Raw genomic sequence first — 21675 nt, forward strand, 5'->3', positions numbered from 1 at the left:
TTCGTTCCGACCAACTCCGTGATGCATGTGAACGCACGCATCTCATCCATCCATGGAGGCTTGCGAGACAGCCCGTCTAATGCGATACGGTAAATGTCACACTGATCGCACGCATCAGACGGACTGACAAGGACTGATCTAATTTGAATGAAGTTCATCTCAACCGACTTTATTCAAATCTTGTCCATCTGTGAGCTCTTGAAGCCAATGAAAACAGTGCTGCTCTGTGTGTAGGTGTGGCTGTGCACCCTGGCCATAATAGGCGATGTAAACAGCATTACTGAAGTGGTGGAAGTGCTGCGGTTAAGGGAAGTTACGTCACGCAGTGCAGGTCTGTTTACATCCGCCAGCGAAACAAAAAAAATAGATTGTAACTCTTAACAAAATAAATAGATTGTAACTCTTAACTCTCTCTTAATAGGTGTAACTTCGTCAGAATCCATGTTTTTGTTTGATAATATTTATTACGAGCGCAACCAAAGGGTTGGGAGAAGGAGAACAGTTTTTCTTCGCCAGCGGGGAATATGACACACTGTGAAAAAACAATAACATCTGGTGAAATTCTTCCGGTGGAAGTAACACCATTCTATCTGCCGTTTCAGCCTATGGCCGTAACCAGGCTTTTCTCTTCGCAAGATGATTACGCCTGGCTACGCGAGGCTAGTGGCTGTGGGGAATGACAGGGCAGTGATCCAACAAAGTGACTGTCAATCAACAACAGCCGTCGTGGACTGGAGAGAATTGCGTTCTATGCTCTTAGACCGCGCGTCCACGGAGTTGGTGTGAAACCGCGTTCACACTCATACAAACACATGCATGCAGCCAACACACACATGCACGCAGCCACGCACACGCACACAGACTCAGAGAGACTGAAGCACTGTTCACACCAACTCCGTGGATGCGCAGTCTAATAGTCAGGGAAAATGTGCAGAATACCTGTCAAATCTGGGAATAAATTCCTTAATAAACAATTTCTTCACCAATGTGTTCGTAAAGGTGTCTAGTAACATATCTAACAAAGATTGAAATTCAACATCCCCAGCAAAATGTTTGAGAGCTATAGGGTAATTCTGGGTCTCATTCACTTGTACTGTATTGTAAGGGCAAAAATCACTCCCAAAAATGGGAGTTGTTGTTGATTGACAGTCACTCTGTTGGATCACTTCCCTGTCATTCCCCACAGCCACACCTACACACAGAGCAGCGCTGTTTTCATTGGCTTCAAGAGCTCACAGATGGACAAGATTTAAATAAAGTCGGTTGAGATGAACTTCATTCAAATTAGATCAGTTCTTGTCAGTCCGTCTGATGCGAGACATCAGAGTGAACTTTGCCGTATCGCACTAGATGGACTGTCTCGCAAGCCTCCAATGGAAATGAATGGGATGCGTGCGTTCACACACACATCACAGACTCTGTCTTTATAGCCTAACACACATGCCCATGGCAGACACACACACGCACAGGCGCACGCATGCACGCACGCACGCACGCATGCACGCACACACACACGCACGCACACACACACACACACACAATCTCACACACACACACACACACACACACACACACACACACACACACACACACACACACACACACACACACACACACACACACACACACACACACACACACACACACACACAAACACTAACCTGTTCTTCTCTACTGTTAACGGACACCAGATCAGCTGCTTGACTCAGACAGTAGTCTCTGCTTTGCTGCCATGATTTAGCATCAGTAGTTCTGTAGTAACATTTGTCTGCAAACTTCTTCCATCCACTGGGACACGACTCTAAAAACATCAAACAGGAAATTTACTGATGGGTTTAAAATACACATAGTTGTAATAATAATAATAGTAGTCAGACAGACACATATTTTATCAGTGGTGTTTTCTACACCACACATTTATTCAGGCAAAAATGCCTGAGTAAATGTGTAATGTGGATGCTTTATACTCCTACTCCACTAAATCTCAGAGGCAAAAAAAAAAAAAGATTATGTACACTACTGCAGTACTTCAGTAAATGTACTTTACACCAATGCATACAGAGAAACTGATATACAGACAAAATGTTTGATCTCCTGCATGCACCTTTACTTTCTCTAGGGCATACATGGGCAACTGGCGGCCCGGGGGCCACATGCGGCCCCCACCTTCACTTCATGTGGCCCTCAGCAGGTTGATATCAGAATACTGATACATTTTTTATTTCAGCTGTTATAATTCCAAACGTGTAAACATGACCCGCTTTAATTACTTCAGTCGACTGTATATTAGTATCTTCTTGATGACTAGTTTTTTATGTCCACTTCATTTGTGATTAAGTTCATAAAGTACAAAGTAACATAAGTAACATAAGAACCTGTACATGCATTTGAAATTAAATACAAAAATTACTTTTCAGGCAGTGCAACGCGTTTTGAGTATTGTAGATCTGCTATTTTTGACTGTATAATTATGCATTGTGGCCCTCTGGAGTGTGTGTGAAAATATAATGGCCCTTTCCAGCATCAAAGTTGCCCACCCCTGCTCTAGGATGAACACGGGATAACCACGCCCCAAACTCATTTGTGTAGCTTGTGATTGGCTGAACCGGAGGTACGGAGCGCTCCATTGTGTTCACTTGGACCACGCAGAGGTGCCGAAAGGTTACACATCGGCGAGGTGTCACCTAAACCTAACCTTAACCCTGACCTCAGTAAAACTAACACTGGTGAATGCTAACCTGGTGAAATGCTAACCTGCCGACACTGATGAATGCTAAGATGGCGTGCCTCCATCTCCACCGAAAACAAGTGCTGTATCCCTTTTCACCCTATAGAAAGAAAACTCGCCTACTGCAATCTTCATTGTGTTTATGTATTACAAGTGTCATTATATGAAACCTAGCTGGAGAGTGGATTCATTTCTAGGGAGACTCAGTGGGACACCCTCATGTATCACCAGTGTCATTATGTGAAACCCAGACCCCTAGAGAGAGAGAGTTATGACACTTACCATTGTAAGCGTGGAAAGCCTATTTACTCTATGGTGGAAAGCTAGCTTAGCCTAGCTTACTGGAGCCTGTTCTCATTCTTTAAATAGCGAGCCTTTGCTGCTCTTCAGCCCCGTCCGCCCCCATTATAACCGAGGCATTTTCACTCGCTGGTAAGTAGACTAAATCACGTCTTTTTTTCCTCCCTTTTAATAATGTTGTCTACCTTGAAGAGGCCAGGGAATGCGTTAAAAGGGGGGGAAAGACGTGATTTTGTCTACTTTCTTACCAGCGAGTGAAAATGCCTCTAAATGCCTTATAATGGGGGCTGACTGGGCTGAAGAGCAGCAGAGGCTGGCTAAGAATGAGAACAGGCTCCATGCGACGCCACTTGCGGTCTGCGGCGAGATCAAAGTGTGTCGCCACTCTGCTTACACTGCTCTGGTGAAACCTAGCTGGAGAGTGGATTCAGTTCTAGGGAGACTCACTGGGACCACAGGGCTGGCTGTTACAGATGTCACTGATCACGTCGTTGCCCTCACACTGCCTGCCGCCATGCTGAGGGGCGGGGCTAGCACAGAGGCGTGTCCTCTGTCTGCTTCCTCTCCCACAGGAAACACTGCAGGCCGCCCAGCTCTCCCAAGATGACCACTTCCCTTCCACTGGAGAGGAGAGGAGAGGAGAGGAGAGGAGAGGAGAGGAGAGGAGAGGAGAGGAGAGGAGAGGAGAGGAGAGGAGAGGGGAGGGGAGGGGAGGGGAGGGGAGGGGAGGGGGAAGTGTCTGTCACCTTACAGTTTCAGTCCTATATTACATTTCAGCTCCATCTCAAAATGTCTGTCAACGCACTTCACATCCACTCCTGTTTACATTTTTAATGTAATGACAGATGTTGGTTCTACTGTATTTATTATTCATTTGTATAAAACATTATGTGATTCAAAGTGGGTAATGGGGCACCCTGCCGTGTCACCCACTAATAATAATTTGATAATATGTGGAATTTATATGGACAATAATATATGTTTAGTATTATTTAAAACTTGAAGAACAAGTTATTGTCAGTTTAACCAAAATGGCTATTATCTCAACGTTTTCCTCGCAACATAATCACTAATATATGATTTAAATATAAGGTGCTGAGAGTGAAAATTATGAATATAATGTAGGGGTGCCTCAGATTAAATAAATATTTATAGGGGTGCCCTTAGCCAATAACGTTTGGGAACCCCTGCTGTAGCAGACAGCCAATAAATGTCAACAAATCACATGGTACATACTGTATACTCAATAGAGACATAGACAGCAGCCAGGAATGAATGGAGAAAACACCAGCACAGATTCAAACAGCAATCTAACAGTCAGTGTACTGGAGAATATATTGAATGGATGCTGGGGTCATGTGACTCACCAGGACAGGGTCTGACGCTACATATCATGGCTTCCACTGCCTTGCCCTCACACGGCCTGCCTCCATGCTGTGCTGGAGGGTCGCTGCAGGTGTGAACTCTGATCCTGGTACCTTGACCGCAGGTGTGAGAACATTCTTCCCAGGAGGACCATTCTGACCAGTTACCGTCCACTGTCACAAAACAAAGAGCACAACCTTGATATTGAACACACAGAACACACTCACATGTAGTAAGCTATATGTGTGTACCTGAAACTGAAAGCGGGCACAGATGTAATCAGGGGCGTCGCACCAAATTCTGGGCCCTGGGTACAATGATTCACTGCGAGCCCCCCTTGAATGGGCAGGGATTTAACCCATTTAGGCTGGGAACGCATTGTTACGCATTATTTTGTGCTTTAACTAAGGAAAAATAGCAGATATACAAGCTCACAGTATGTGCGAATCGTGAAAATCTTTGAATATTTCTTTTTGAAAAACCTTTGTTTCTATGTCAGTGGTGCTCAAACCTTTTCATATGAAGAACCCCCAAAATGATGTATTTGGCCACGGACTCCCATTTCAAAATATTAAGTTACAGCAAAAACATAATATTAAAAGATTTGCACACATCTTCACAACTTTTCAAAATTAGCAGATCTACAAGCTTGCAGCGCAGCACTGTGAGCTTGTATATCTGCTATTTTTCGATAGCTAAAGTAGGGCCCTAGTAACTCAGTCCCACTCCAACTCCCCCCCCCCCCCCCCTCCTTGTGACGCCCCTGGATGTAATCACGCAGGTATACTGTATATTGTGTCTCTTCAAAGGATGCTTACCTGGACATGGTTTTTCCTGGCAGCTGCGTTCCTCAGCGTCTAAACCTGCACAGTGGCGCCCTCCATTGGCGGGTGGAGGATTGTTACACTGTCGCAGCCTGCTCTGGGTTCCAGCACCACAGGACACATTGCATGGTCCCCACTCCATCCACTCTGAATAGCTGCCGTGTACTGGAGCACAAAAGAGCATCGCTGTTTGCTTTACAATTTGACCACAATAACAGAATATAAAATAGAACTGTCAAAACCTAATAGTGGCATTGTTACAATACATTACCAGTAAGACTCCCTAAATCGGGAGATAAGCGACCGTCAGGTCGCATGTAAAAATCGGCCTGATGGTGGCGCTAAATGGGACCTATCCATGTTGATGAGATGACTCTAGACATACTGTGTACCACTTTGCATGAATTTAGGTCAAAATCTGGAGGAGCAGTGTCCAAAAATGTGTTTAAAAGAATCGGCCTGATGGTGGCACTAAATGTGACAGATCCATGTTGATGACATGACTGTAGACATACTGTGTACCGATTTGCGTGATTTTAGGGAAAGATTTGTAGGAGCAGTGTCCAAAAATGTATTTTGCAAAAATCGGCCTCATGGTGGCGCTAGAAGAGGGCCATGTGAGAAATGAGGGGTGGAGGTAGTGGTTTGGCAGCCAAGGGCGTGTGTGCAAAGTTTGGCATGGATCGGGGCAACGGTGGCGGAGGTGTGACGTGTGACATGTGACTGACAGACAGTGGAGGTTTTGATAGTAACTCGACCTGACGGTCGCAATAATACTAAAGCCATTGAGTTACATTAGCACAATGGGTCAGCAGTAGGGGTGTAACGATATAGTAACTGAATCGAAAAATCGATTTTATTTTGCAATGATCTACTTTATCGTTATGCAAAAGCAGATATCATACCGTTTTGGATTTGTATCGTATCGGTATCGTTTAAAATACAGATAATCGGTAACGAATCGCTTTGCAGTGTAAATAATTGATTGTATAGAAACTAAGTATTTGTGCCTTGAATTTAACAATTTTAAGAAGGAAAATTAAAAAGAGGGGTTTAATTACTTTTCCATTCCATATACTGTAGCTACTCTTGGTCTATTGATAAATGTGTTCATGTCAAGGTGGGTTTGGCCATATGTGTTGAAATATAATGTCCATTTATTTGCAAGAGAATCACAGTGTATATTTATTTATATCCATAATAATAGAAGAAAAAAAAACATGCACTATTGACACGTTTCACACAGATTTAATTTCTTTGCTAAATAGTTAGCTTTGTGTGTTTGTACCTGAAGCTGAAAGCGTGCACAGAAGCATGCATGTGTGCTACTAATAGATGCATGCAGCCACGCACGTATAGATTGTGTCTTTTCAAAGGATGCTTACCTGGACATGGTTTTCCCTGGCAGCAGCGTTCCTCAGTGTCTACCCCTGCACAGTGGCGCCCTCCATTGGCGGGTGGAGGATTGTTACACTGTCGCTGCCTGCGTTGGGTCCCAGCACCACAGGACCTACTGCATGCTCCCCACTCCATCCACTCTGAATAGCTGCCGTGTACTGGAGCACAAAAGAGCATCGCTTGACAATTTGACCACAATAACAGAATATAAAATAGAACTGACAAAACCTAAGCCTGTAAAATAAAACCTATGCTATCGCCATTGAGTTACACAGGAGAAACTTTGCTAGCACAATAGGTCAGCAGCTAGCAGTGGTGTAATGTAACTAACTACATTTGTAACATTTGTAACTAAACGTATTTGTAATTAAATTGAGTATACTATTTCCAATAGTTTTACTTCCACTCCACTACATCTCAGATCTAAATATTTTTACTTTTTTACTCCACTCCATTTATTTGAAGACTATAGTTACAAGTTATTTTGTAGACTGATTTATTGGTACAAATACATGAACCACTTTAACCCTATATACGTCCCCCCAGGAATCCGCGGAGAAAAAGTTCTGATTCCGCGGTGAACAATCCTGATTCTGCGGAGAGCAATTCTTGATTTCCGCGGCTTGAAAGTTAATATTCCGCGGGCATTAAAAAACTACTTAAAATGACCAGTTATGAAGCAAATATTTTTTTTAATGTAATAATGAAGTAGAAATTAACTTATGAAATGAATTGCAATACCAAAACACTGTGAAACATTGTGGTTATCAAATAATCAACATCAATATTCTCTTTGTCCCTCTTGGGCAGATTTATTTATATGTGCCAGGCATGTCACGTGGATGGAATTGGGAAACAGGGATTTGAGGGCAGACTTGTAGGCCTTAAGCATACAGTATATGCAGCATTGTCAGTATCAAAAGAAATCACATCCTCTTGTTTCACTCCAAAGTCATTTAGAGTCTGCTGCATTTGCCACTGTTGAATGATTGCATTTGTCTAAGAAAACAGTGTCAACCAGGTAGCTGCGGATTTCACCAGATTCATCCTTGATGAGTGGAGACACCATTATGTTGAGCATGCAGCGTCCTTCTGAATCAGAGAGAGAGAGAGAGAGAGAGAGAGAAAGAGAGAGAGAGAGAGAGACCTTTATTATCCCAAGGGGGAAAATCAGTTGCCCAGAGGCAGCACAGCAGTGTAAGGTTATTTACAAAGTTACAAAGAAGTATGAAAAAAATAAAATAAAAACAAGAACAGAGTACAGTAAAGAGCAAGGTACATCAAGAAAGGGAACCTCTTACCTCTCTTGCAGTTGTGTATGTCCAGGGATGGCCCACATTCATTTCTCTGTTTTGCAATTAGAAACTTCTCATCAAGGGACTGTCAGACCTGGACAGTGGTGATGTACAAGCCTGCCAAAACAGAATACAAAACACATTGATTGTACATATTTTGATCAAATAGTACAGTTATATGATTATACAATGGAGCTAAACTAAAATGATTTATTTATCTACCTTGACTAATTCATACTTTTTCATATCAAGGTCCAATATTTATTCATTATTTAATGACATTTATCCTCTCACTCAGACCCAAAACATAGAATATTTTGTTATTGTTGGATAACATTTTGTTCACAATTCTATGCTGTATTGATTTGATGTTGGTGCCATAGATAGAAGAGATAAACAGGCAACACGTTGATAAAAATAGCAACTCTTCTACATTCTCTAATTGTATAGACTTTGGATATTGTAAATTAATGAATGCAGATTTTTAACAACAATTTAACTCTTGAGAGTGTAAAATGAAAACAAATGGACCCATGATTAAACCAAATGGACCCTTATGGGTTTCATTTATAGTTAAATATAGCGTCCATTTGGTTAACAACACTCAAGGACCACTGGTTGAAAACCACTGGAGCACAAGTCAAGAATACATTACTAAAACGATAGCATACCTTCTCTCGTTGCTCTGCAGCCACGGTTTTGCTGGCGATTGTGGTTGTGATGTTTTTTTGTCTTTTTAAGACAGTGTCTGCGGGTGTTGCTTGTTTTCTCTTCTGATGAAAGCAGCCAAGTGGTCTTTGATCGTTGAGTTGCGGCGGTGAACAAGGACTGTATTCTCCTCCCGTAATTCTGTGTATGATTTAGCTCTTTCAGCATAATATATTCCCCTGCCTACTCTGAGGGCTCGGACCCGGCCTCGTAGCCGGAGGTCGGAGAAATCGCTCCATTACTCCATGTGCGTCTTTCTCACTGTGAGTCATTATAAACAGTCAGACGACGTGCCTTAGCCTAGTTCCATTAAAAATCAGCACCATCCGCTCTGGTATCGTCACCACACACACAAGACATAGCACATGAATGTATGCAACTGCAAACAAAGCCATTTCCGTTTCCGTATCCGGCACGACGACCGGCTAGACTGTGAGCCTTGTCTGTCTATATGACCGCGACATCTAGCGGCCGGGATGAAAACTACATGTAAAATGTAATATTCTGCGGACTGCTATGATATCCGCGGGAGGCTCTGATATCCGCGGAGGGCTTTGATTTCCGCGAAAAATTCCGTGATCGCGGAATCGCGGATTCCTGGGGGGACGGCCTTTTGAAAATAGCCAATCTACAAGCTCATAATGTGTCGCAATGCAACACATTGTGAGCTTGTAGATGTGCTATTGTCAAAAGATTTACATGTTCATCATGCTTTTTCTTGCCAGATGTTAAATATCACATTTTAGACACAATAAGCCCATTCCCAAGATGCACCACAATCTTTTATAAAAATACTTATTAAGCACTGAAATCAAAATCATTAGGCTAAAACAATAGAAAGCAGTAAATGCATTTTTTAACACTCATCATTTCTTTTCTCTAATTACAATCTAAAATATGAACCCATGTTGTAAACGAGTTCTTTAGTCCTTTAAAATGATTTGAAAATGGCAGAGCTACGGTACAAGCTCACAATGTGAATTGTGAGCTTTTAGATCTGCAATTTCTTTAGTTTAACACTTCTTGGAGAAATAATGGTTAAGTCATTTTAACAAGCATGTTGCCTCTTAAAGATACATTTCATATTCAAACATGTTTGGGGTCATTTTAACGTCTCACACTTCTGTGTCTCCCCTCAGACAGTTTTTTTAAAGGACAACTCTGCCTTAAATAACATTCATGCTCATTTTACTACTTATATTGATCCAAAATGACAGTCCATGGAAACTACTACTGGGCAGAAATGCAGCATCCCCAGCAGAACCCAGCAGCCCTCATAGCTGAGTGGAGCCCATAGCCTATCGTGTTTACACTATATGTTGCGGTCAAAAGTGATTTTGTGTTTCATGAATCTGTTACTAGTTGACATTACAAACACATCCATGCCTTAGTTGTCCAACATGAGCCGCCACAGTCTTGTAAATCATGTTTTGGGTTGAGCTTTCGGCACAACTGCCAATCAAAGTGACTGCATTGGCCAATCACAGTATGTCTTTTCCGGGACTTAGCAAAAACACAGAACAGCCTAACATCTGTTTAGCAGACCATTGCGGCTTGTGTGAGACAACCAAGGCATGGATGTGTTTGTAATGACAACTAGTAACGCGTTCATGAACCAAATACTCACTTTTGACCGCAACAAATAGTGTAAAAGCGATAGGCTTATGGGCTCAACTCTAAGCTATGAGGGCTGCATGCTAGGTTCTGCAAACTGGACAAACGGGGGCATTTCTGCCTATAAAAGACCCCATGGACAGTCATGGGATCAATATAAGTCTAGGAAAATGAGCCTAGATGTTATTTAGGGCAGAGTTGTCCTTTAAGTTACTTGGTTCAGTTTTTCCCCAATTCCACACAACTTCAAACTCCATTTTAACCACGTTAGAAAAAAATATAAATACAACAGTTCTTCTGATAGAATGAATATCAAATATATAATATCTAAATAATGAATCAAGCAACTTATTTTGTTTCCCCACCAGAAATAACCAAAAGAGAGAGACCACTCATGTTTGAAATTAAAGGACAACTTTGTGTTTTAAAACAAGGGTTCATATTTTAGATTGTAATTAGAGAAAAGAAAAGATGAGTGTTAAAATGTTTCCATTTACTTCTTTCTACTGTTTTAATGACCTTGATTTCAGTGGATGGGAGCATGTGTGGAAGTGCCTAGATGTGTATTTTTAGACACAATAAGCCAGCAATTTCTTTATTACTATTTACAGTAACATAAGTCACATCTGCCCATGAAGGATTGTTGTGGGCTTATCTAAAAAAATATATAAATAAAAACATATTTAGCCACCTGTACGCAAGCCCCCAACCACTGAAATCAGTGTCATTAAAATCGTTAAAATGATGGAGGAAGAAGTAAATGAAAACGCTCATCTTGTCTTTTCTCTAATTACAATCTATAATATTGTTGTAAAAAACAAAGTTGTCCTTTAAGGTAACCATCCTAACCTGCATCTGGTCCTCCCTGGCTGCTCTTCAGATGTCCTTCCATCATGGTGCTCAGCCTCTCCTCCATGGTGTTCAGCCTCTCCTCCATGCTGCTCTTCAGCTGTACTTCCAGGAGCCTCATCATCTCTTCCAAGCTGCTCTTCTGCTCTAAGAACAGATCTTTGATCTCCCAGCAGGCGTCATCAGCCCTGACCGCACACAACAGGAACAGCAGCAGAACAGCCTTCATGGTGAAGCCCAGGTTCTGAGGACAACTAGCAGATCACCACCTATTTATGTTCAGAGACTGACATTGATTGGTTCATGCAGGGGGGGAGTGACATACTGTATATTGTAGCCTATTCCTCTTTCTCACTGTGTGTGTGTGTGTGTGTGTGTGTGTGTGTGTGTGTGTGTGTGTGTGTGTGTGTGTGTGTGTGTGTGTGTGTGTGTGTGTGTGTGTGTGTGTGTGTGTGTGTGTGTGTGTGTCGGGGGGGGGGGGGGGGGGGGGGTAGCCAGTTTGGAGCCAATTGATTGATTCCTTCACGGAATGCACACTTTTGGGGGAGGTGGAGTTAGTTCGCTGTGTTCCTAGCAGTGATTCTCAAAGTGGGATCTGGGGACCCCCAGGGGTCCTTTAGGAGGTTCCATGGGTTTCCCTTGAACAGTGTTTCTCAAACTTTCAAATTTCAACGTCTCGCCTTAACTCTGACAGTGTACAAATGGAATGGGTTCATTTGGTTCCATTTGTACACTGTCAGAGTTACATACTTGTATGGATCAATTTAGACCCCCCCCCCCCCCCCTAAAGGAACCTAGAGAACACCTTAAATTTGAGAACCACTGCCCTATAGAAAAACTATGAGGAATAACTTAAACACATCTAAACATATTTTATATTTGGTTATTCGGAAACAGCTGATCTACAAGCTGAGCTAAACAATAAAAAAAAGAAAATAAATCGTGTGTAATTGTGACAAATTTGGAATAATAGACCCCCCACCACCCCCACCCCTTCATTCTTATGACACCATTATTCTATCAATTAAGGGGGTCATCTGTTAATGTCAACATTTGAACAACTTGATTTGTTTTCACTTATAAGTAAAAGTATCAATACCACAATGTAGAAATACTATGCTACAGATAAAAAGCTGTGTATTCTACAAGTACTTGAAGTATAAAGTATGAAAGCACTGGCATCAACAACGAGGCTACTTAAAGTACCAAAAGTAAAAGCACTCGTTGCACAGAATACCATTTAACAAGCTTTCAAAATGCTTAGAAAAGAGCAGACCTACAAGCTCAGCGTTGCTAATTTCAAATAAGTATATTAGAGCTTAGTAAGACACATAAAGGCGACAAGCAACCTTGAGGTTGAGCCATATCTTGGCCATCTGGCCAGGGATGTACTGTATATCGGACCAGTTACCCATATATGGAGACCCCTGGTACCCATATATGGAGATCCATGTACTGTATATGGAGAAGTGCTGTGAGAGCCCAAACATGCTTACTCAGTTATTCGCTATGTGAAAGTCCTATGACGTCTAGACTAGTAACTGAAGTTGTCAATGAATTGCAGAGCAGTAAACAGTGGAGCACTGTGTTGGACACATGATCAGTGCTGATAGTGTTTAAACATGTTGACATAATATTGATCATTCTAACTTAATACATCTATATGTCTGTATTCTCAGCTGCTGACCTGCTGCTTTGTCTTGTGGCTCAAAGGTTCATCAACATCTCATTACAACAGCAACAAGAGACATTCTGTGTTTTCTCATCTAACTATTAATTTACCAAATGTCTGTCCGTCTGTCTGGCGTCCGCAGTCTGACTGTCTGTCTGCATGCTGACATCACTGATAAGCACAGAGAGCACATGGCGTGATGTGGTGCTGTGATCTACTCAACAGAAGAAATAGTATCATGTGACAGAGGGGTCAAAGTTGAACCAAACTCGTAGAAATATGTCAACAATAATAACGACTGCAGTTTTGTGGATTAGTTTATTATAACATTTAGGGCCCGCCAACTCAATGGAACTACTTCTTATTCAACCCAAAAATTACCACAACTCTGACCACGGGACTCAGTTAACCAATTAATGCCCTTGCAACAACTCCATTACTGGGCAAGAATTTCATACAGCTTTTGTTCAAAAATAGGCGAACTAACACTTTAATCTCTATAAATCTATTTTCAACCATAAAACAAACATGTTTCTTGTGAGCTTCAGGGAACGTCTATTTCTCATATCCTCCTTGTGGGGACTTTTGGTCCTACTGTAGGCCTACACATTAATGTGTGGTCCTGAATAGGGATGGGACGATATGAACATTTCATGTCACGATTACTGTGACCAAATAAATTGTGATTTACAATATCATCACAATAATCAAAAATATCCCCAACATCCATTATCCAGGGGCGGAACTTGGACGCATTGTGAGCTTGTAGATCGGCTATTTTTTGGCAAAGAGATTTGGTTGAGAGTGAAAAAAGGCTGTATCAATTATGTTATTTCCAGGTCCGTTTTAACCAATTATAGAGGGTTTAAATGGTAGCGGATACGCAGCTCAGCAAATAAAAGGTGAATTGTTCCCAGTGCATGACGGAGGATAATTTCACAATACATTTAAATCTCCACGATCGTATCGTGAGTGTTTTTAATCATGATAAATGATAATAATATGCTCCCACCCCTAATCCTGAACATGAAAGGTAGTGGAAGTTCATCTTTTCAACCTAAATCCTCTCTTCTAGGGGGCTTGTGTGTGTGTGTGTGTGTGTGTGTGTGTGTGTGTGTGTGTGTGTGTGTGCGTGCGTGCGTGCGTGCGTGGGTTCAAAGAGTAGCTGTGTTGGACTCTTCCTGGTGCTGAGTAGTGTGTAAACATGTTGATATAATGGCGATGAAACTTCATGAATCTGTAAGTGTATTCATGAGCTGGTCACATGTCTCTGCTTCTCCCTGTGGGTCAGAGCTTAACTCTATCACATCATTATCATAGTATCTAACAGATAGACCAGGAGACGTCTGTCTGTCTGTCTGTGAGTGAGTGATTGAGTGATTGAGTGAGTGATTGAGTGATTGAGTGATTGAGTGATTGAGTGATTGAGTGTGTGAGTGTGTCACTGTGTGCACACTGCAGCACTGACTCAGACACTCTCAGGCCCACTCCCGCCCTCGCCAACTTGTGAACGTCATCAGTCTTTCTACATAGACGTCTATTAGACGTTTAATTAACATCTAGTCTAAAAAATGTTCATTTCTAGAAGAGGCTAATGTGTCTAAAACATACATATTTATCCCCCCTTCCACTGAAATCAAAATCATTGAAATCGCTAAAACGATAAAAGCAGTAAATGAAAACATTGAAACACTTTTATGTTCTCTAATTACACTCTAAAATATGAACTCTTGTTGTAAAAAAGTTGTCCTTTAAGTTTCACATCATGTTTTTCCCCCTTCGTTCCCAAATATCAATTGTCACGCACGCACGCACGGACGCACGCACGCACGCACGCACACACACACACACACACACACACACACCGCGTGGCATAAGGGAAACACATCCAGAACCAGTGACATACGTTAGATGAGCATCCATCCATCTTCAACCGCTTATCCAGAGTCGGGTCGCGGGGGCAGCAGCTCCAGCAGAGAGCTCCAAACTTCCCTCTCCAGAGCAACATTAGCAACTTCCTCCTGGGGGATCCTGAGGCATTCCCAGGCCAGTGTGGAGATGTAATCCCAAGAGCAATGAAATAACATTGTTTGATTCCTGAAGAATTGTATTGGTTCTGTAAAGAACCTTTAACTATTTAAAGGACAACTTTGTTTTTTTTACAACAAGGGTTCATATTTTAGATTTAAATAAAATAAAATAAAAGATGAGTGTTAAAATGTTTTCATTTACTCCTTTTTGTTGTTTTAAAGATTTTAATGATTTTGTTTTCAGTGGCTGGGGGCATGCGTACAAGTGGCTAAATATGTATTTTTTACACACAATAAGACCATTGCCAAGATGCACCACAATCTTTCTTGGGCAGATGTGACTTATGGGGGCTAGTAGTGATACAGAATATAGTACAAAATAAATCAATGGCTTATTGGGTCTAAAAAGACATATTTAGCCACTTGTACGCATGCCCCAAACCACTTAAATCTAGATCACTAAACGTGCTAAAATGATAGAACAAAGTCGATGAAAACATTTTAACACTCGCCTTTTCTTTTCTCTAATTACAATCTAAAATATGAACCCTTGTTGTAAAAAAAACAAAGTTGTCCTTTAAACCCTTGGACCTTTTCAAGGTTAAAATACAAAGAAATTACTAAAAAGCACCAGGGAACTTGGTGAGTCTGGTGAGATGGTGCAGTGGTCTAAAGATTTGACACCCAATGCAGAGCTTTCATGTTCAAATCTCACTCTTCCTATGTTCCTTTAACATTTATTTCAAGGTTGAAATACTAAAGAATTAGTCAAAAGCACTGAGAAATCTCCAAATGAGAGATGGTCTAGTAGTCTTAATAAGTTCACAGTAGCAGTTCAGGGGTTTCATGTTCAAAGTCCTGGCTCTCATACAGATCATTGCTGTGTTTCATAGACCTTTTCATGGTTAAAATACAAAAGAAGTAGTCAAAATCCCCAGAAATAATGTGCTGTGAGAGATGGTGTAGTGGTTTAAAGATCAGACTTCTACTGTTGAAGTTCAAATCTCACTCCTTCCTTCATTGCTGTATTAATTGGACCTTTTCAATGCAATACAAAAGAATTAAAAGCACCAGAAAATATCTGTAGTGAGAGATGGTCTAGTCTAGTGGTCTAAAGATTTGACTCTCTTTGCAGAGGTTCCGTCTTCAAATCTCACTCCTCTTATGTTGCTGTGTTACTTTAACACAGAGGACCATCAGGAGGGGTGTCTCTCCCCCTGTTTCCTGAGAAGTAAAGGTGTAGGGTTATGTCTGAAAGACCTCTGTCTGTCGGTCAAAATACTCCAGCAATGAACCATAGGAAGACTGAGATTTGAACAAGGAACCTCTGAACTGGGAACTGGGAGTCTTCTCGGGTCAAATATTAATATGTGATTAAAATGTGATTAATTGCGATTAATTAATTACAAAGCCTGTAATTAATTCGATTAATTGTTTGAATCGCATCCCAGCCCTAATTTCAAGACAAAGAACTTGGAATGTACTTTATATCACCTGCCCCCCATATGCCATAATTATTGGTCTTCAGGTTGTTCTGCATAGATAATTAGCATCTGTGAATCACCATTAGGCTGTTAGGTATTTTAGACTTCACACAGCACCTATATTATATTTATTATTGTCTCCACCAGCCGAAGGCATGGGGGAGAGTATGTTTTTCCCTTCGTCCGTCCGTGTGTCCTCGCAGTTTGTGTGCAGCTAATCTCAGTCGCCGTTAGCCCGGTCGCTGCCAAAGTGAGCACACACATTCCCTGGATGCCAATCTAGAACCTCTGCCCTACATTTTTCAAATGGGCCTTTTCTAGCGCCACCTAGTGGCCGATGTTCGCAAAACAGATTTCTGTGCACTACTCTTACAGATTTTGTCCAAAAATCCTACAAATCGGTAGGCAGTATCTCGACAGTCATGTGATCGACACGGATCTGTCCGATTTTGCATATTCCATCCTGATTGGCTAAGATTGGCTTCCAAAGTTTGTAGGATTGAGCCGTTTTGAACAAAATGCCTCAAATCCCAAACGCAAAGTGCAATTATCATGAAATCGCGCACACACGTTCCCACTAGGTCGAGGAAGAAATGCCACTTCAGATTTTTTAAATCAGCCTCATGGTGGCGCTATAACAGGACGATTTGTGGTTTTACCTATAACTCCACCGATCAGTTTCAAACTTTGTAAGCGCACTCCCTAGAGGCTAAGGATAAACCTTTGCCCTGCATTTTTCACATCAGTCTTTTATAGCGCCACCTTTGGGACAACTTATGTAAAACACATTTATGGATATTACTCCTTCAGATTTCCTCCAAAAATAACACAAATCTGTACACAGTATCTCTATAGTCATGTGTCTGATTGGCTAATATTAGCTTCCAAAGTTTGCAGGATTGCTCAGTTTTTGAACAAAATGCCTCAAATCATCAACGCAGCTTGCAATTACAGTGAAATTACCACACATATTCCCACTATGTCAAGGAACAAATACTACCCTTTTCACATTGGCCTGTTATAGTGCCACCAGCAGGTAGACTTTAGCAAAATACATTTTTGCAATACAATGCTTCAAATCATGCATGCTGTGTCCGATTGCCATGAAAGGTCTAAGGTGAAGAACATATGCCAGCCTTTTTACATTGGCCTATTATACAGTAGCACCACCAGGACGCACGGCCTGGTGGAGACCTGTGCTCGGAAGAGCACTGCTTCTAGTTATATTCTGCTTTCTTTTCGATGTCTCTTTCTTTTTATTTATTTCGATCATTGTTTGCTGCTTTAAGCTACAAAGCAGGGTAAAAAGTTAGGAGATTTACTGATTTAGGGGCAGTGCATAGCTGAATGGTTAAGGAGCCGGCATGAGGAACCAGAGCCTCTGTTTGTCCCAGGAGAGAGATTAAAACAAATCATTCACTGTGCCTTGGGAATCCATTCTTTAATTTCAAGAAACTAATTCAAATATAATATAGGCCTATATATTAATTCCCTGAAAAGCATTAAGCAGTAAAAGGACCAAAAACAGATCCGCAAAAAACAAACAAATCTACATTTTAAAAACCCTTCAAATAAGAAATAGCAACGTAAACACCATTGATCATCATGACTGCAGCCTGGCAGTGACTAGCATCATTCTAATCCCTGTTAATTCATCTCTGGCTTCATTTCAGTCTAAAGGCCAGTGTCCTTGCAACCATTCTCTCCAATGGCAGTTGCATTGGCGTGGACTGGCATTAAAACTGTTTTGTACAAGGAGTTGCGACTAGTTGCACTGGTGCACTGACTACACTCTGGCCTTTATTTTAGAAACCGGATAGCCTGCTGCCTCAAGGAAAGTGTCAGTCATCATTAGAAGTAGGGAAGCAACAGTTTTTCCCTTTCAAAAGTCACACAAAATAGCAGAAAAATAGCTCATCCACAAGCTCATGACTCTTGTGAGCTTGTGGATCAGCTATATTCACACACTATAAAAAAATCTATTCGGTTCGTTGATGTACAAATAATAAAACCCAATACAAAGAACCTCTTCTCCATTATTTGATTCACCTAAAATAACGATGGAATAACCACCAAGATTCACTGATTCACTTTGATCCTGGGTCCCCATCCTGGGTCCCTATTTGGGGCCTGTCATAAAAGGAGAACGTCCCCCCTGCCCAAAAGTCCCAGAACTTTCCACAAAATAGTGAGGCTCACAGATGTACAAAATCACAATTAAGGCATGGCAGTGTCACCCATGAGAACATGATGGAAAGGTCCAAACCCAAGCCCTCTCTACCACAGAGAGAGAGAGAGAGAGATTAGGTGGTCCCACAGTGTTTGTCCCTGAGTTTGTGTTGAAATCACAAGTGTTTGATAGAGCATAGCAGTGGGCGTTTAACCCATTAAGACCTGGCATTATTACACATTATTGCACGGCTTGTTTGAATGCTTGATTCTAATTGGTCAAGCGTTGAAAACAGCAGTGAATTATAGGTGAATAATGACTGCTCCGCTCTATAACGGACCGCTGCCTAATCAAAGGCTCAGAACACCCAGGGCTGTATTAACCATTGGGCCGGTGGGGCCGTTGCCAGGGGCCCTTGGCTCTCAGGGGCCCTTGGGGGAACTGGGCCGCGTGGTCACTGACAATTTACTAAAATTAAATGTATACATTAATTACAAATCTAATGTGTGGGCCCCTCCTCTGTTTTCTACAGGTGCTTTCTTGGCCCACAGATGATAATCATGGCTTAAAATACGAGCTAGGTAGTGTGCATCGGGAGGGAGGGGGGGTTATGATGGAGGGTGGGGAGCCCTAAAAGATTATTGGCCAGGGGCCCTCGCAGGGGTTAATCCGTCCATGAGAACACCTGCTGCACTCAGGCTACGCTGCGTGAATTTAGTGTCGTATCCAACATGTCAGCCATGTAAACACACAAATTCACAACTAAACGTTGCTCTCAAGAATGTTTTTTGAAAACATTTGAGGCGAGAAATCAACAATGCAGTAACCAAATATGGATTCTATTTGATCAACACTTCCTTGTTTGCGTCGAGGCGACGCTCTGTGGACGGCCAGTTAAACACTTTCATTACTGTAAGCAAAGAAATATATATATATTTTTTACTTGGGTCAATTTATTTAGTAAATAACCGTGTAATAAGCGGGATAACATCTCTCTCAGCTGTGATTATCGAGTGATAGGAGCCTGACAGTTATAGAGCGGAGCGGTCATTATTCACCTATAATTCACCGCTGATTTCAGCGCTTGACCAATCAGAATCAAGCATTCAACCAAGCCGGGTAATAATGCGTGATAATGCGTTCCAGGTCTTTGTACACAGGGTGGATAAAAACATTCATATCGAGTGGTTCAACCATATGGAGGAAGTGATGTCATAACCCCGGTAGGCGTGGCCTTGCAGCCGCTCAGAGGAAGGCGGGAGGCAGGTGGTTGTCGTCGTCGTCGTCGTCGTCATGGTGATAGTGGGCGGGCCCGCGGAGCTTCCCGCCGGCGTCCAGCCGGTGGAGGCGGGGCTCGCCGGCGGCAGGGGCGCTGACGTACCACATGACCACGCCTGAGGGGTTGACTGACACCACAAAGGGGGTGGAGTCTTTCAGCTGGGCCGTCTTACCACTGAACACGTCGTAGATCTGAACACACGGGAGAGAGAGAGAAAAGAGAAACAATTAAAGATGAAATCCTGCAATTATTTTAACAACTTAAAGGAGTAGACTAGTTCACCCCCAAAATTACTTTTTTTTCTCTATTGATTACTCAAGCCAGGGAGACTTGAGTTCAATAATATTTGTAGTTTTTTGTCGCATTCCTAAGACAATGGGGGACCCACATGCATGTGGGTCCCCATCAGGGGTGAGATGCCGTGGGCTCGGCGAGCCCACACTTATTTTGCTGCACGCACGCGCGCCTCATATGCACACACTAAACACACACTTAACAATAAAAACAGCGTGAGCGCATGATGTCATGAATTTAGAGGACCCACACTTCTAAAATCCATATCACACCACTGGTCCCCATCCGGAATCAATGGGGGTAAATTTACTATAATCAGATTTTTGTCTTAGGAATGCGATAAATACAATAAAATACATTACTGAACTGAACTCATGTCTGCATGGTGGGGATTCATTCTACTGTTTTGTCACCAGAATGTGGAATGTCCTACTAACCACCAGACATCAGAAAGTGTGACTCCCTGTCCTCCTTCAAAGTAGGGATGCACCGATACCGATATTTTATCGGTATCGGGTCCCGATATGACTTGATTAATGTAACGGATATCAGACAACATATATTGGATATCGGACACAATAAAAAAATATGAAAATCGTATAAATATCCAATATAATCATGCCCATAACCAACGTTTTGAGCATATAATTATGACATTAACGATATCCTACAATCTTATCGCTCTTCCACTCTCATCTCTCTTACGAGAGACGAGACACAAGTGCCTGTTGCATTTTGCACTCAGTTGCACTGACTGCACTCTGCTATTTGAACTGAAGCCTATCCTACAATTAATAAATGGATTTAATTGAAAGGTGATGCATTTTTCATACTTGCTATGTAGCCTACTGTAAGTATCGGGTATCGGTATTGATATCGGGAAATATAATAATTAATATATCGGATCGGATCGAAATTGAAAAAAACCTGTATTGGTGCATCCCTATTCAAACCACCATAAAAGAGCTCCTGTCTGCAATGTGCAACTGAACCTAGACCTCTAGCTCAGGGCTTCAACTGAACCTATAGACCTCTAGCTCAGGGCTTCAACTGAACCTATAGACCTCTAGCTCAGGGCTTCAACTGAACCTATAGACCTCTAGCTCAGGGCTTCAACTGAACCTATAGACCTCTAGCTCAGGGCTTCAACTGAACCTAGACCTCTAGCTCAGGGCTTCAACTGAACCTATAGACCTCTAGCTCAGGGCTTCAACTGAACCTATAGACCTCTAGCTCAGGGCTTCAACTGAACCTATAGACCTCTAGCTCAGGGCTTCAACTGAACCTATAGACCTCTAGCTCAGGGCTTCAACTGAACCTATAGACCTCTAGCTCAGGGCTTCAACTGAACCTATAGACCTCTAGCTCAGGGCTTCAACTGAACCTATAGACCTCTAGCTCAGGGCTTCAACTGAACCTATAGACCTCTAGCTCAGGGCTTCAACTGAACCTATAGACCTCTAGCTCAGGGCTTCAACTGAACCTATAGACCTCTAGCTCAGGGCTTCAACTGAACCTATAGACCTCTAGCTCAGGGCTTCAACTGAACCTATAGACCTCTAGCTCAGGGCTTCCCAACCCTGTTACCAAATGTTCACGGACCGGTATGGTTCTGGGGACCAGTGTTGTTTTTGACAGCAAATTGTGATTTAGTTTTAGTCATAG

At 42.1% G+C, this 21675-nt stretch overlaps 1 protein-coding gene across 1 annotated transcript in view; it reads right to left on the minus strand.

Moving 5' to 3' along the window:
- Positions 1 to 3461: 3461 nt before the first annotated feature.
- Positions 3462 to 21675, minus strand: part of LOC308300792 (properdin-like) — a gene marked incomplete at its 3' end in the record, with an annotated part of 41336 nt that continues 23122 nt past the window's right edge. The window contains exons 3-4 of the mRNA XM_080744691.1: positions 4396 to 4566; positions 3462 to 3649 (exon numbers count right to left, since the gene is read on the minus strand). Coding sequence (XP_080600817.1) covers positions 3462 to 3649; positions 4396 to 4566 — 359 coding nt within the window. The remainder of the gene's footprint in view (positions 3650 to 4395; positions 4567 to 21675) is intronic.

This window comes from Nannobrachium achirus (assembly GCF_963921795.1).
Source record: "Nannobrachium achirus genome assembly, chromosome: 16".
Lineage (NCBI taxonomy): Eukaryota > Metazoa > Chordata > Actinopteri > Myctophiformes > Myctophidae > Nannobrachium > Nannobrachium achirus.